The sequence below is a fragment of the Geotrypetes seraphini genome, chromosome 10 (genome assembly GCF_902459505.1).
Source record: "Geotrypetes seraphini chromosome 10, aGeoSer1.1, whole genome shotgun sequence".
Lineage (NCBI taxonomy): Eukaryota > Metazoa > Chordata > Amphibia > Gymnophiona > Dermophiidae > Geotrypetes > Geotrypetes seraphini.
The window spans coordinates 5,041,436-5,056,822 of NC_047093.1; the positions used below are offsets into that span (position 1 = coordinate 5,041,436).

The following is a 15,387-nucleotide window of genomic DNA, read 5'->3' on the forward strand; positions in this document are numbered from 1 at the left end:
ATTATGGGATAAAGATCTGGAACAATTACTTATGCTTGCTAATACTTATGAGGATTTTAGGAGACACCTAAAAACATCTGTTCCGAAAGTCAGTGGCGTACCAAGGGGGGGGGGGGGGGTAGCGGTCCACCCCAGGTGCACACCTTAGAGGGGTGCACAGCCAGCCAGGTCCGGGTCGTCCGATGTCGGTCTGCGCAGGGCAGGCAAGATCACATTGGGGCCATCAGCAGTGTCTGGGCTGCAATGGCGATGAGCGGCATCGGCACCCTCCCCCCACGACACAATTCATGATCGGCAATGTGCCCCCCCCCCCCCGCAATGACACTTAAGATCAGCAACGGGCCTCCTTCTACCCCCAGCATCAACATTACATTACATTACATTACTGACTTCTATTCTGCCTGTATCTTGCAGTTCTAAGTGGATTACATCAGAAGATAACTGGACATTTCCAGGAAGAAGGTTACAATTAGTGGAGCTGGTTACATAATTCAATTTTGAGGAGAGGCAACAGGCCTCCTTCTACCCCCGGCGTCAACAAAACTTCAGATCGGCAACGCGGTGCTCAGTCAAAAGCTTCCCTCTGACTGAACTGTCTGGGCAGAAATAGGAAGCTGAGTCAGAGGGAAGCTTTGGACTGAGCACCGCATTGCCGATCTGAAGTTTTGTTGATGCCGGGGGTAGAAGGAGGCCTGTTGCCGATCTTAAGTGTCATTGCGGGGGCGTGGGGCGTTGCCAATCTTGTTGCCAAAATCAGAAAGGTGAGAGGAAGGGAGAGAGATGGGCCTGTGGTGGATGGAGAGACTGAGAGAAGGGGGCAGATGATGGAAGTGGGGAGAAGGGGGAGAGAGAAGAGGGCAGATGATGGAAGTGGAGAGAAGGGGGAGAGAGAAGAGAGCAGATGATGTAAGTGGAGAGAAGGGGGAGACAGAAGAGGGCAGATGATGGAAGTTGGGAGAAGTGGGAGAGAGAAGAGGGCAGATGATGGAAGTGGAGAGAAGGGGGAGAGAGAAGAGGGCAGATGATGGAAGTTGGGAGAAGTGGGAGAGAGAAGAGGGTAGATGATGGAAGTGGAGAGAAGGGGGAAAGAGAAGAGAGCAGGTGATGGAAGTGGGGAGAAGGGGCAGATGATGGAAGTGGGGAGAGAGAAGAGGGCAGATGATGGAAGTGGGGAGAGAGAAGAGGGCTGATGATGGAAGTGGGGAGAAGGGAGAGCAAATGCTGAATGGAAGTGGAGAAAGAGAACACATACTGGATGGAAGGAGGGATAAAGAAAAAGGACATATGCTGGATGGGGGAAGAAGATAGTGAGATAGTGGAGGGGTGAAGGAAAGGGGTGGCATGTTGTGGGTAGACACAGTGAAAAGAGGGAAACTGAGGACTGCATAGTAAGAAAGAATTTAATTTAGACGGAGACAGAAGAAGGAAGACCAGAGAAGGAAAGGGAAGAGAGAGAGGAGAGAGAGATGTCAGAGAACGGGGAAGGAGACAGAGATATCAAATCTGAGCAGAGGAAATGAGAAGAGAGAGATGCTAAATACCACAGGGGGGAGGGAAAGAGAGATGAAAGGAGAAAGATGCCATACCATGAGGGAACAGAGGGATGATGATGGATGCCAGACCAAAGGGGAGGTCTAGAGGAGAGATGGCAGGGTGAGACAGACAGTTTCTGTAAGGGGCAGACAATGGATGGAATGGGCAGATGCTGGATTGAAGAGACAGGGCAGATGCTGAAAGGAAAAGAGTGAAAAGAAGATAAAAGCAGAAACCAGAGACAACAAAAGGTAGAAAAAAATCATTTTATTTCTATTTTGTCATTAGAATATAACAGATTTGAAATATATATCCTGCTAGAGACATAACTGGGGACTGCAAAGCCCAGGCAGTGCTTCTTTAGCTAGATGGAAGGGGTAGAGAAAGAGTGCACATGATGGAAGGAGGGGATAATTAAAAAGAGGGCACATGATGGGGGGAAAAGGATTGAGTTAGTGAAATACTGGAGGGGGTGAGGGAAAGAGGTGGCGAGCTGTAGGTAGACAGTAAAAAAGGAAATTGATGAGAGGGTAGTAAGAACTTAATCTAGATGGCTGCAGAAAATTAATTGAAAAGGAAAATGAGGGAAGAAAGGGATTGCAGAAGAGAGATATGGGAGAGGGAAGGAGAGGAGAGAGATGCCAGACCAATGGGGGTGAAAGGAGAGATGGAAGGGGGAGGTATACAGTTTCTGGAAGGGGCATTAGAAGGAGAGAAGATGCCATATAGGGGCAGAGAGACAGCAGAGAGTGGATGTAAGGAAGAGAGTAACAAGAAGATGAGGAAAGCAGAAACCAGAGAAGACAAAGGTAGAACAAAAATTTTAAATTTATTTATTGCTTTAGGAGACATGTGTCACTGTTTCTGTGGTGTTGCATTGTATGCAGAGTCCAGCTTCTTGATGGTTCAATTTAACCTTTGTCTATGTATTTCTATTTTATCCCCTCTTTTACAAAACTGTGGAGCGTTTTTTAGCGCCAGCCGTGGTGGTAGCAGCTCTGATGCTCAGAATTCTATGAGCGTCAGGGCTGTTACCACCGTGGCTAAAATCCACACTACAGTTTTGTAAAAGGGGGAGGGGTTAGTTTGTGATGACATATTCCATACTAGGCGAAGGTGTTTTCTGTGATCTGTGTGTTCGAAAGACATGGTTTTCTGTTAGGATTGACGGTGTAGGATTGATCTGTGCTGGTCTGGCTTGTTTAGTTTTACAATGGGTGTATTGATGTACTGCTCACTGCAATATGTAAGATGCTGCCTTTTCCTAGGTAAAAATTACTCAAGAGATATCACCCAAAGTGGCTCAAAGGCTTCAACCTATTATATATGCATAAACATACCACTTTTTAGGGACAGTGCATCCACTGACATCGCTTTCTATAATGTCTTATAAGAAATGGACTCAGGAAAAGGCCTCCGAATCGGAGCCTACGCACAGTCCTGATCACAGACTGAGATTTAGCTCCTTAGCTCCAGTCATTGGCCAGAAAAACCTGAGAATAGGTTTTAATGTTTTTAAATAATTTTTAATAAATATTTTTAAATACTCTAAATGACTAAATCTTCTACAAGTAGATGCAACTGTTCCTTAGAATTGAAAAACACCAGCAACTGAGCACTTATCTCAATCTCTTTTCATGTGCTTCAATATTGCCTCAGCTTCAGATGTTACATTGTTTGCTGTTACATTGTTGCCACTGCCGTTTCATGGATACAATGTTTTATTCCACTGCTTCAGGGCCAACGGCAAGAGCATTAAGCATTGTTCACAGCCGCCAGAAGTTGAAAACTTTATTGAAAACTTCTGGCGGCTGTGAACAACGGCAGTGGCAACAATGTAACAGCAAACAATGTAACATCTGAAGCTAAGGCAATATTGAAGCACATGAAAAGAGATTGAGATAAGTGCTCAGTTGCTGGTGTTTTTCAATACTAAGGAACAGTTGCATCTACTTGTAGAAGATTTAGTCATTTAGAGTATTTAAAAATATTTATTAAAAATTATTTAAAAATATTTATAAAAATTATTTAAAAACATTAAAACATATTCTCAGTGGATGCACTGTCCCTAAAAAGTGGTATGTTTATCTATATAATAAAACCGTAGGCGGCGCATGCGCAGTCTTATCGGCGTGCTTCCATGATCCGTATGTCCGTGGCCGCCAAGACTGCAGCATGCCCCGCGCTTACTACGGCCCCACGCGCAGCTCAGTTCGGCACGGCGGTTTCCCCAGATAGGGGAAGCCGAAAAACTCAATCCCGCCTCATGGTCCTGCCGCCGCTCACGAATTCCCCCCCCCCAATCCTCCTGCAACAGCCGCTACCGCTCCTGTTCAAAGCGGCCTGCTGAGGTTCGCGGCCGCTGTAACGAACCTCGCAGGCCGCTCTCCACATGGTAGCACGTTCCCTCTGACGCAATCGCGTCAGAGGGAACATGCTACCGAGTTGGAGAGCGGCCTGCGAGGTTCGTTACAGCGGCCGCGAACCTCAGCAGGCCGCTTTGAACAGGAGCGGTTGCGGGAGGGGGGGGGGGAGTTTTAACAGGAGGAGTCGCCGAAAAAAACCTTCAACCGCAGCAGGCCAGCACACGGGAAGGGAAGGGGGAGAGGCCAAACGGAGCAGGGCAGCTCAAGGTAAGAAGGGAATGGGGGGTGGGGGAAAATGTTTCTACTACTCAGCAGGGACCTGGAGGGGAAGGGAAAACCGCTGCTGCTTCTGCAAAGGAAAGTGGTGGTAGGGGAGAGAAGGGAAGGGGGGGTGGGTGGGGGAAAATGCTGCTACTACTTCTCAGAGATCTGGAGGGGAAGGGAAATATCACAGCTGCTTCTGCAAAATAAAGTGGGGGGGGGGAGAGAAGGGAATGGGGGGTGGGGGAAAATGCTGCTACTGCTTCAGCAAGGACCTGGAGGGAAAGAGAAATACCGCTGCTGCTTCTGCAAAGGAAAGTGGGGGGGGGGGGGGAGAGAAGGGAATGGGGGTGGGGTGGGGGGAAATGCTGCTACTACTTCACAGGGATCTGGAGGGGAAGGGAAATAGCACTGCTGCTTCTGCAAAGGAAAGTGGGGGGGGCGAGAGAAGGGAATGGGGGGTGGGTGGGGGGAAATGCTGCTACTACTTCACAGGGATCTGGAGGGGAAGGGAAATAGCACTGCTGCTTCTGCAAAGGAAAGTGGGGGGGGGGGGGGAGACACAGAAAGAAATACAGACAGACAAAGGAGGCTAGGGAGAGAGACAGACAGAAATAAAGACAGACAGGGGACCAGAGAGACACAGAAATAAAGACAGACAGGCAAAGGGTGCCAGGGAGAGAGAGAAAAAAATTGCAGGAGGGAGAAAGACAGAAAGAAAGGAAGAAAGAAACAGGAGCAGGGAGAGAGACATAAAGAAAGAAAGACAGCCAGCCATATATTCTAGCACCCGTTAATGTAACGGGCTTAAACACTAGTGCATATATAATAGGTTGAAGCCTTTTCCTAGGTACTCATGTGTGACTTGTGGATTATTACTAAAAATCATGTTTTTTGTACAGATGGGGGGTTGTCACATATGCTAGGTACGCCACTGCCTAAAGTACTTGGTACGTGGTGGACTGATGACAATAAATGGGATGTGGCCATACCAGGGTATAAACTATACAGGAGAGACAGGATGCATAAAAAGGGGGGAGGATTAGCGCTATACATAAAAGACTCCATACCCTCAACCAGGATGGAAACAAAAGTAAGGGTGGATGGCTTGGAATCACTATGGGTTAAGCTGCCTGGAGGAACTGGAGCTGACATAAAATTGGGTCTGTACTACCGCCCACCTGGATAACCGGAGGAAATCGACCAGGACCTGGAGGCCGAACTAAGGCAGGTATACAAAAGCGGAAGTGTGGTGGTGATGGGGGACTTCAACTACCCCGGGATAGACTGGAATATTGGGCACTCAAACTGCACGAGGGAGACCAAATTCCTGGAGGTCACGAGGGACTGTTTCATGGAACAGCTGGTCACGGAGCCAACACGGGGAGATGCCACTCTTGACCTAATCTTCAACGGACTAGGGGGACCCGCAAAGGAGGTGGCGGTATTAGCCCCCCTAGGAAACAGCGATCACAACACGATCCAGTACAGGCTAGAAATTGGATCACCAAAGGTGAAAAGAACTACAACGACAGCACTCAACTTCAAAAAAGGGAATTACGATGCCATGAGGAAAATGGTGGGAAAGAAACTCAACGGCAATGCAAGGAAAATGCAGTCCGTAGAAAAAGCCTGGAACCTACTCAAGGACACTGTGCACGAAGCACAAAACCTGTGCGTCCCCAAGTTCAGGAAAGGGTGAAAAAAAAATAGAACTAAAAACCCAGTGTGGATAACATATGCAGTGAAGAAGGCGATAAGTGACAAGAAAACATCGTTCAACAAATGGAAAAGAGACCGAACAAAGGAAAACCAAAAGGAGCACAAAGAACACCAAAGAGAGTGTCACCGAGTGGTTAGAAAAGCAAAAAGAGAATACGAAGAGAGACTGGCGAGGGAAGCAAAAAACTTCAAATCATTCTTCAGGTACATTAAGGGAAAGTAACCGGCAAGGGAGGAAGTGGGACCCTTAGATGATGGAGACAGAAAGGGAGTGGTAAAAGATGAAAAAGAGATAGCGGACAAGTTAAATGAGTTCTTCACGTCAGTCTTCACGAGAGAAGACACAACCAACATTCCGGAACCTGAGGAGATCGTAAATGGAGACCAAGACGTTAAGCTGGTCAATTTAGAGGTAAGCCAAGAGGATGTCCTCAGGCAGATAGACAGGCTAAAGAGTGACAAATCGCCGGGTCCAGACAGCATTCACCCAAGGGTACTCAAGGAACTACGGAACGAAATAGCAGAGCCACTTCGACAAATATGCAACCTATCCTTAAAAACTGGAGAGATCCCGGAGGACTGGAAAATAGCGAATGTCACGCCCATCTTCAAGAAGGGTTCAAGGGGTGACCCAGGAAACTACAGGCCGGTGAGCTTGACCTCGGTCCCGGGAAAGATAATGGAAACGCTGGTTAAGGACAGCATCTGTGAACACATTGAAAACAATGGGCAGCTAGAGTCGAGTCAGCATGGCTTCTGTAAGGGTAGGTCATGCCTTACAAACTTATTGTACTTCTTTGAGGGGGTAAACAGCCAGGTAGATAAAGGGGAATCTATAGACATCATTTACCTAGACTTCCAGAAAGCCTTCGACAAGGTACCACACAAAAGACTGCTTAAGAAGATATGCAACCATGGGGTGCAAGGGGAGGTCCACCGATGGATGAAAAATTGGCTGGCGGACAGGAAGCAGAGGGTTGGAATAAAGGGACATTACTCAGACTGGAAATGGGTCACAAGCGGAGTACCACAGGGGTCAGTGCTGGGACCGCTCCTGTTCAATATCTACATAAATGACCTAGAGGTGGGAACAAAATGTGAGGTCATTAAATTTGCGGATGACACCAAACTATACAGCAGGGTTAAAACCATGGAAGACTGCGAAGATCTCCAAAAGGATCTAACGACACTGGAAGAGTGGGCCAAAAAGTGGCAAATGAGCTTCAACATAGGGAAATGCAAGGTCATGCATGTGGGGAAAAAGAACCCGATGTTCAGCTACAAAATGGGGGGAGCACTACTAGGGGTGAGCAACCTGGAAAGAGACCTGGGAGTGATGGTAGACACAACACTGAAGGCGTCGGCGCAGTGCGCCACAGCCTCAAGGAAAGCAAACAAAATGTTGGGTATCATTAAAAAGGGTATCACGACCAGGACGAAGGAAGTCATCCTGCCACTGTATCGTGCAATGGTGCGGCCGCATCTTGAATACTGTGTCAAGTACTGGTCGCCGTACCTCAAGAAGGAGAGAGTCCAGAGAAGAGCAACAAAGCTGATAAAGGGTATGGAAAACCTCTCATAAACTGACAGACTGAGAAAGTTGGTGCTGTTCTCCCTGGAGAAGCGGAGACTTAGGGGAGACATGATAGAAACCTTCAAGATCCTGAAAGGCATAGAGAAAGTAGACAGGGACAGATTTTTCAAACTAAGGGGAACCACAAGTACAAGGGGGCACTCGGAGAAATTGAAAGGGGGAAGGTTTAGAACAAACGCTAGGAAGTTCTTTTTCACCCAGAGGGTGGTGGATACATGGAATGTGCTTCCAGAGGCTGTGGTAGACAGGAGCACTGAACAGGGCTTCAAAGAAGGTTTGGATAGGTTCCTAGAGGACAAAGGGATTGAGGGGTATAGATAGGTGTAGATATGGGTTGTAGGGATAGGAGTAGAGGTAAGTATAGGAATAGGAGTAGAGATAGGTTATAGAGCTAGTCAGGGACCACTGCTCAGGCAGTGGGCCTGATGGGCCGCCGCGTGAGCGGACCGCTGGGCGAGATGAACCTCTGGTCTGCCTCAGCGGAGGCAACTTCTTATGTTCTTACTTAGGTAGCTGATTTGCACAACCTTTCCCAAAATAAGTGATCTCTAGACTTTAACTCTGTTAGTTCTACTCAATCTGTAACATTTTTAATCAATGTAAACCGCATAGAACTTCATATTCCTGCAGTATATAAACAGTTGTTATTATTATTATTAAAGGATTTCTTTCACACCAAACTGAAGGGGGCCCAGGGTAGAAAGAAAATCATTGTTTGCACCTCTCTCTATGGGCTCAATAAATATTAGCAAGTCTGGGGACTTCAGAGGTTCTGAAGATTAGGTTCAGAGTCCCTCTTCAGGGCCCTCCCTCTACCTTTTCAAGGCCTTTGCTCCTGCTCCCAGCCCAGCTCCGTCTGCCAGTTCACTATCAGGCTGATCTAATCCTGCTTTTACTTGTCTAAAATCAGAAGTAGAATTTCAGGAAGGTAACGGGGAAAGAACAGGACAGACACGTTGTCAACTTGATACCATCTTATAAGAACAACAAGTTAATCAAATCCATTGAGTTTCTACAGAAAGCAGGACTAAAAAAAATTCCCATGTCTGCAACACAGTAAAATAAGGACTGGGTTAGTCTATTCCTTCAGCTGTAGAGGGGTATCTAGCTTTGATATTCGAGGGCCGCAATCCATTTGGGTTTTCAGGATGTCCTCAATGAATATGCACGAGATCTATTTCCATGCACTGCCTCTGTTATAGGCAAATAGATCCCATGCCTATCCACTGGGGACATCCTGAAAACCCAACTGGTTTGGAGCAATGGGCTAAGTGGCAAGGAAGTCAACATTCAAACCTCACATTCCCCACTGACCTTCCTTTGACCATGGGCAACTCACGCCTCAGGTACAGATAGCGCTATACAGTAAGCTGACTCTTGTGCATCAACTGGAAAGACAGGTTCTAAGTCCTAAATGAAATGATTATTATGCTACTTCTACTCCCTTCTTATTGAACTTCTAAGCCAATAACTTACTAAGCCAACGTTTGATTTCGCTTAGTAACTCTGCCAATGCTCCCAACCTAACACTCACCAAGCAGAGCTCTAAACAAGATAGAGCCGGACGGATGTCACACAGGACCCAGGGTCATGCAGACTCCAGAATGCCATCATTTTGTTTGTCTACCTAAAAAAGAATTGGCCTCCTCCCTCCTAATTCCTTGTGTGGTAGGGCTAGGGTTACTTTAGTAAAATCCAGACCCCCCTAGGCCCGCCCCAGGCCTGCCCAGTTCCACCCATCCCTGCCCCCCAATTCCACCTTAGCCCCACCCCCTGCTGCCTGCTCTCATTGGGCAGGAGGGCATCCACGTACGCACGGATGCCCTCCTGCCCGACACGATTTCGAGGAAGCTTTTCAAAACCCGGACAAAGTGCTGGGTTTTGAAAAGCCATCCAGACCCCGGACGTGTCCTCGAAAAGGAGGACATAACCAGGGAAATCCAGACATCTGGTAACCCTAGGCAGGGCCTCTACAAAGCTTCCCTTTATTTATTTAATGTTTTTTTTTATCCCATCCTCCCCAGGAGCCCAAATGGGTTTCAAGGATATGTACACAGTACTCTTCAATTACAGAAAATTGAGGTAGGGAGAACGAGAGGGCACGCTCTAAAGTTGAAAGGGGATAGATTCCGTGCGAACGTAAGGAAGTTCTTCTTCACCCAGAGAGTGGTAGAAAACTGGAACGCTCTTCCGGAGGCTGTTGTAGGGGAAAACACCCTCAGGGATTCAAGACAAAGTAGATAAAGACAGGTTGTTCACCCTCTCCAAGGTAGAGAGAATGAGAGGACACACTTTAAAGTTGAAAGGGGATAGATTCCGTGCAAACGTAAGGAAGTTCTTCTTCACCCAGAGAATGGTAGAAAACTGGAATGCTCTTCCGGAGTCTGTCATAGGGGAAAACACCCTCCAGACAAAGTTAGACAAGTTCCTGCTGAACCAGAATGTATGCAGGTAGGGCTAGTCTCAGTTAGGGTGCTGGTCTTTGACCAGAGGGCCGAAGCGTGAGTGGACTGCTGGGCACGATGGACCACTGGTCTGACCCAGCAGCTGGACCTCTCCTCCTCATCACCCACCCACCTCTTCAAATCTTTGCTGACAGCGAGCAGCATCTCCTGCTTGCTCTCCTTGTGATGTCACTTCTTGTTACCATTAGTGCATGGCCATTAAAAAACAAATGAACATAGGAGCTCTTTCCATCTCTCAAAGCCGCAGTAGCAACTCCTGCCAGGTAAATGCGAAGCAGCCCATTCACTTGCTGTGCCTGGACTTCCTATCGTGGCTTTGTAAAAGGGGCCCTTACGTAGGAGGCAGTAAGGGCTCTTGCATTGATTAGTGCGTCCATGCCCATTCTCCCACCCTGACACACACCTTCCCAAAATATTGAAAAAAGCCATTGCCATGCGGTTAGCGCACAGTTGAAAAAACGAACATGGGCCGCTGTTGTGTTAGGTGAGTTTTAGCCCCTCAGAGACATGAGTCCATTCAGGGAGATTTGTGGACATTTTGTATCAGGGCACATAAAAAAGGCTTCCAGAATTATCCCCCGTGCCGCTGAAATGCCCTGTGCTACGTTCCCGACCTCTCGAGCTCCACCACAGTCCAGACTCCATCCCAAGTCCTGGACCTCTTCTCCTCCCGTTACTAGCAAAGTGTGGAAGCCCTGTAGCCACGGGAACAAATGGATCCTTCAAGAAATGACGGTTCTGTCTTTAGGATTCTTCCATCATGATTGCTTTTGCCCCTTTGGGAGCCAGCGCTGGGATCTTGCACGAAGATCCACCCCCCCCCCATCCCATGCTGACTCATTGGACTGGCTGCAGACCCTTTGCTGCCTATTGGATTTCTTTTGCTCTGTTTTTTTTACTCTTCTCTTGTTTCTGCAGACTATTTGCAGCTTCTTTGTTTACTTTCCTTTTGTCACTTCTGTTTTTTTTGCAGTATCAGGTTTGGTCCAATTTATTTGGATGTTTGTGTGATGCAGTTTTCTTTGGGCTCAGACTTTTGCCACTATTTCTTCACAGTAGGAACCAGTCCCAGCATCTGATTCCATGACCCTCTTTATGTATAACTACCTGGGAATGTTTCCTCTTATTTACATCGTCCCCCCCCTAAAAAAAAAAAAAAAAACCAACCCCAACAAACCTAAGAATCCTTGTCTGGTCATTGCAGAAACTCTCCTGGCTTGAAGGGGGGTCCCATACAGCAGGACTCAACCCTTTCTCCCTCAGCACCCTGAGGTTGTGGGTTCAAACCCACGCTGCTCCTTGTGACCCTGGGCAAGTCACTTCATCCCCCCCATTGCCCCAGGTACATTAGGTATAGTGTGAGCCCACCGATTCAGATAGGGAAAAATGCTTACCGGTAAGTACCGGAATGTAAACCTCTTAGGCGATAAGTGGTATATAAATACTGAAATAAATTAAAAATAATGTCCTCAGCCTCAGTCAGTCTAGGGAGTGAAGATCCAGCTCAGGGATTAAATGGAGAACCTTCTTCGTGGTAACGCACTGAGTTGGGCCCCAGTTACACTTACATCCCTTGAAACTTGAGGAACGGAAGAGCTGAATTAGAGCAGTTCTAGAATTCACTAATTGCTTTTCAATTGCCAATGAATCCCAATTGTCATTCGCCAGCATAGAATTACATTCAAAATGATTTTCCTTGCCTTCAAAGTTCAATTTAATCACAGGCTTTTGACCCATATGAATCTTCGCCCTCACAGCAACGTCTTCTAACAGTCCCTTCTGTCCGACAATTATTTTACGACACAACACGCAAGACAATTCAATAGTTGCTCCCACATTATGGAACGTCCTCCCTTTAGCCCTGAGACAGGAAACTAACTCCAATAACTTCAAATCCTCTCTCTTTAAAGATGCTTACGAGATCTATATCCAGGATTAAATGAGCATGAGACTTAGACAAAGGCCACGTATCAGACATCCCCTTTCTTTCTTTCTTTCTTAAAAAATGTATTTATTTATCAATTTTAAACATACAGTATCAAGAATTAATCTTGTAGAGAAAAGCAAATATTATCTAAGAGCGAGTAATACATAATCTATATCAAAAGAAATGACTTCAGCTAATCCACGGTTGAAATCCTTGATTACTAGAAAGAAGAATCTAATTTCTAAGAGTGCAAAAACTTCAGACCCCTTTGAGGTGCTTTAAGGACAGAAATGCAGTTAAGTGTGAGGATTCAAAAAAATACATAGCGGTATTTCAGGGATTAATATTTAAATAACTGATTCTCCTTGTCTGCTGATTTCTAGAAAGAATTGAATTCTTCTGTGTGTATCTAAAAGTTGTATGTAACAGTTTTGTAAACCGTTTAGGTAAAAATGGTATAGAAATTTTTTTAAATAAATAAACAAACTACACATTTACAAGGGATTCTTAAATAAAAGGTCCCCCCTATAAGCAAAATTCCAGGTTTTAATTTCAAGAATTGTCGTCTTTGCTTTTGAGTCTCATGTGAAAAATTTGGGAAAATCTGAGTTTTTAAACCCAAACATTCCCCTTTCTTCTTCTTTTTCTATAATGTATCCCACCCGTTTCCCTTTTATAACATGTCTTCTCAGTAATATCTTGAAGTTTGTGTTTTCATTTCTCCCTTTTTATTTATATTTTAAATTTTGTCCAATGCGAACCACTTTGGTAATTAAAGCAGTATCTCAAGACAAAATAAAGTTGAAACTTGAAGTTGTGCATGAAATAGACTTACTCCCTTGTTCCTTAAGGAGCGCAGGCAATTGACACAGGAGGGACCTGGGTGTGGCAGGGCATTCCGATTGTTCTTGTGCGCACTTTACAGAATGCCGCATTTACGTCGGCAGGTGCCACTGTTTCTGCTGGCGTAAGGGGTTGTGCTTAAAGCCTGTGCGTAGCTACAGACCAGAATAGTGAAACCTGCATTGAATTTCCCCCTTAATGTGTAAGTTTCATTGTTAGCACCAGGCAGTGGGTTGTTCTCACAGAATGTTCTCTGGTCAAAGCTTGCCAGCCTCCTGACATTTGATGATTGTCCTGGGGGCACTGGAGATCTTTCTGCTGGCACAGAGGAGCAGAATGAAGAGCGGGCTTACCTTTTTGGATTGTTCTTCATTTCAGTGATTTAAATAAAATCTTACATTTCTTAATCTTGGGGTAACAGACTACGCTGCATCTAATAGACTATTCATTTTTTGTTTTCTCTTATGATTATCTGTTCGTTAAATATTGGCATTCTTTTCCTTTTTAAACTGTTGTAAACTGCACTGACGTTTTAACAAAGAGCAGAATATAAATATTAATAACCATTTGTCCTTCTAGGGGAGAAAGGGGACAGTGGAGACCGAGGGCTCCCTGGAAAGTCTGGAAAAGCGGGCACAGCAGGTGCTAGAGGCCATATCGGAGCCAAAGGACAGAAAGGGAGTACTGGAGCCCCGGGAGATCCATGCAAGAACCAGCACTCTGCATTTTCAGTGGGACGGAAGAAGTCTCTGCATAGCAACGACTATTACCAGCCGCTGATCTTTGACACTGAGCTGGTGAACCTTTATGGACATTTTAACATGTTCTCTGGGAAGTTCATCTGCTATGTGCCTGGCATCTACTTTTTCAACCTGAATGTGCACACCTGGAACCAGAAAGAGACCTACATGCATGTGATGAAGAACGAGGAAGAGGTGGTGATCCTGTATGCCCAGCCCAGTGACCGTAGCATCATGCAAAGCCAAAGTTTGATGCTGCAGCTCAAAGAACAGGATGAAGTCTGGGTTCGCCTCTTCAAGGGTGAACGTGAAAATGCTGTGTTCAGTGATGACTTTGATACCTACGTTACCTTTAACGGGTACCTGATCAAAGCAAGCACAGAACTGTAGCTGCTGGTGCTTCCACTGCTTCCTGCTGTATCAAACCAGTGGTCTACTGAGCTCAGCATCCTGCCTCCAACAGTATAGTTCTTGATGGGCCGGTCCCTCTCGAAATGTATAAACTCAGCTTATATTACAAGCCTTGAACACATATTCTAGTTAAAAAAAAAAATCCAGTGTTTTTGTGTTACTTGAACAATTGCATTTGAAAGGTGCTATCTGTTCCTGGAGTGTCTTGTAATCCTCGTACTATCTGCAAGGGTAAATAGCACCGCTTGTGATGTCTCTTTCATATCTCCTCCAGGCTGAAATACCTTAACTCTTTGTCTTTCCTCACTAGGGAGCCATTCTAATCCCTTTCTCTTATCTTTTCTAGTTTTGCTCTCTGTTTGTTTTGAGAAACGATGACAAGTGTGGTTGCACAATAGAGCTACAGAGTGGCTTAAGAACAGTGGATTTGCCATGCCAAAGGTCCATCAGCTGAGACAGTGGAAGATCCTGAAGAGTAGATCCAGGGATATGCAAATGATTCCCCCAAAACATGTAACTAATAATTGTTTATGAACTTTTCCTCTAGGACACAGATGGATGCTCCTAATTATTATGTATGAGATAGAACTGCATGTAAATCCAGTCCATGCATATTTATTAGGGATGTGATGAAGAGTGGCCCATTTGCCATCCTTGAGGAAAATCATTATTACTGCTCTAGGGACTTGTCATTCATGTACGATACAAATTCCACAGCTTGAGAATGAGAAATATTTTCTCCACTATGAGGAAGGGTAAACCCCAAATTGACTTTGACCATTCCACCCCCTCGTGATGTTATGCAGATATCCGGGCTCTCTTTTCCTACCCTGTTCAATCGTTCCTCATCAATGAAGAATCCCCAAATTGACTTTGACCATTCCACCCCCTCGTGACGTTATGCAGATATCCGGGCTCTCTTTTCCTACCCTGTTCAATCGTTCCTCATCAATGAAGAATCCCCAAATTGACTTTGAACATTCCACCCCCTCGTGATGTTATGCAGATATCCGGGCTCTCTTTTCCTACCCTGTTCAATCATTCCTCATCAATGAAGAATCCCCAAATTGACTTTGACATTCCACCCCCTCGTGACGTTATGCAGATATCCAGGCTCTCTTTTCCTACCCTGTTCAATCATTCCTCATCAATGAAGAATCCCCAAATTGACTTTGACATTCCACCCCCTCGTGACGTTATGCAGATATCCGGGCTCTCTTTTCCTACCCTGTTCAATCGTTCCTCATCAGTGAAGAATCCCCAAATTGACTTTGACCATTCCACCCTCTCGTGACGTTATGCAGATATCTGGGCTCTCTTTTCCTACCCTGTTCAATCGTTCCTCATCAATGAAGAATCCCCAAATTGACTTTGACCATTCCACCCCCTCGTGACGTTATGCAGATATCCGGGCTCTCTTTTCCTACCCTGTTCAATTGTTCCTCATCAATGAAGAATCCCCAAATTTCACGCCCAGCAGGGCCTCCCAAGGCAGACAGGTTTCAGCAGAGATGTCAGACTAATG

General features: G+C 45.8%; 1 protein-coding gene across 2 annotated transcripts in view; it reads left to right on the forward strand.

Moving 5' to 3' along the window:
* The window catches only part of C1QTNF1 (C1q and TNF related 1), a 47,472-nt gene that overhangs the window by 28,302 nt on the left and 3,783 nt on the right, over positions 1–15,387 (forward strand). For both annotated transcript variants that reach the window (XM_033960265.1, XM_033960266.1), the window contains exon 4: positions 13,291–14,093. In XM_033960265.1, the coding sequence (XP_033816156.1) occupies positions 13,291–13,841 (551 nt within the window). In that variant the 3' untranslated portion in view covers positions 13,842–14,093. The remainder of the gene's footprint in view (positions 1–13,290; positions 14,094–15,387) is intronic.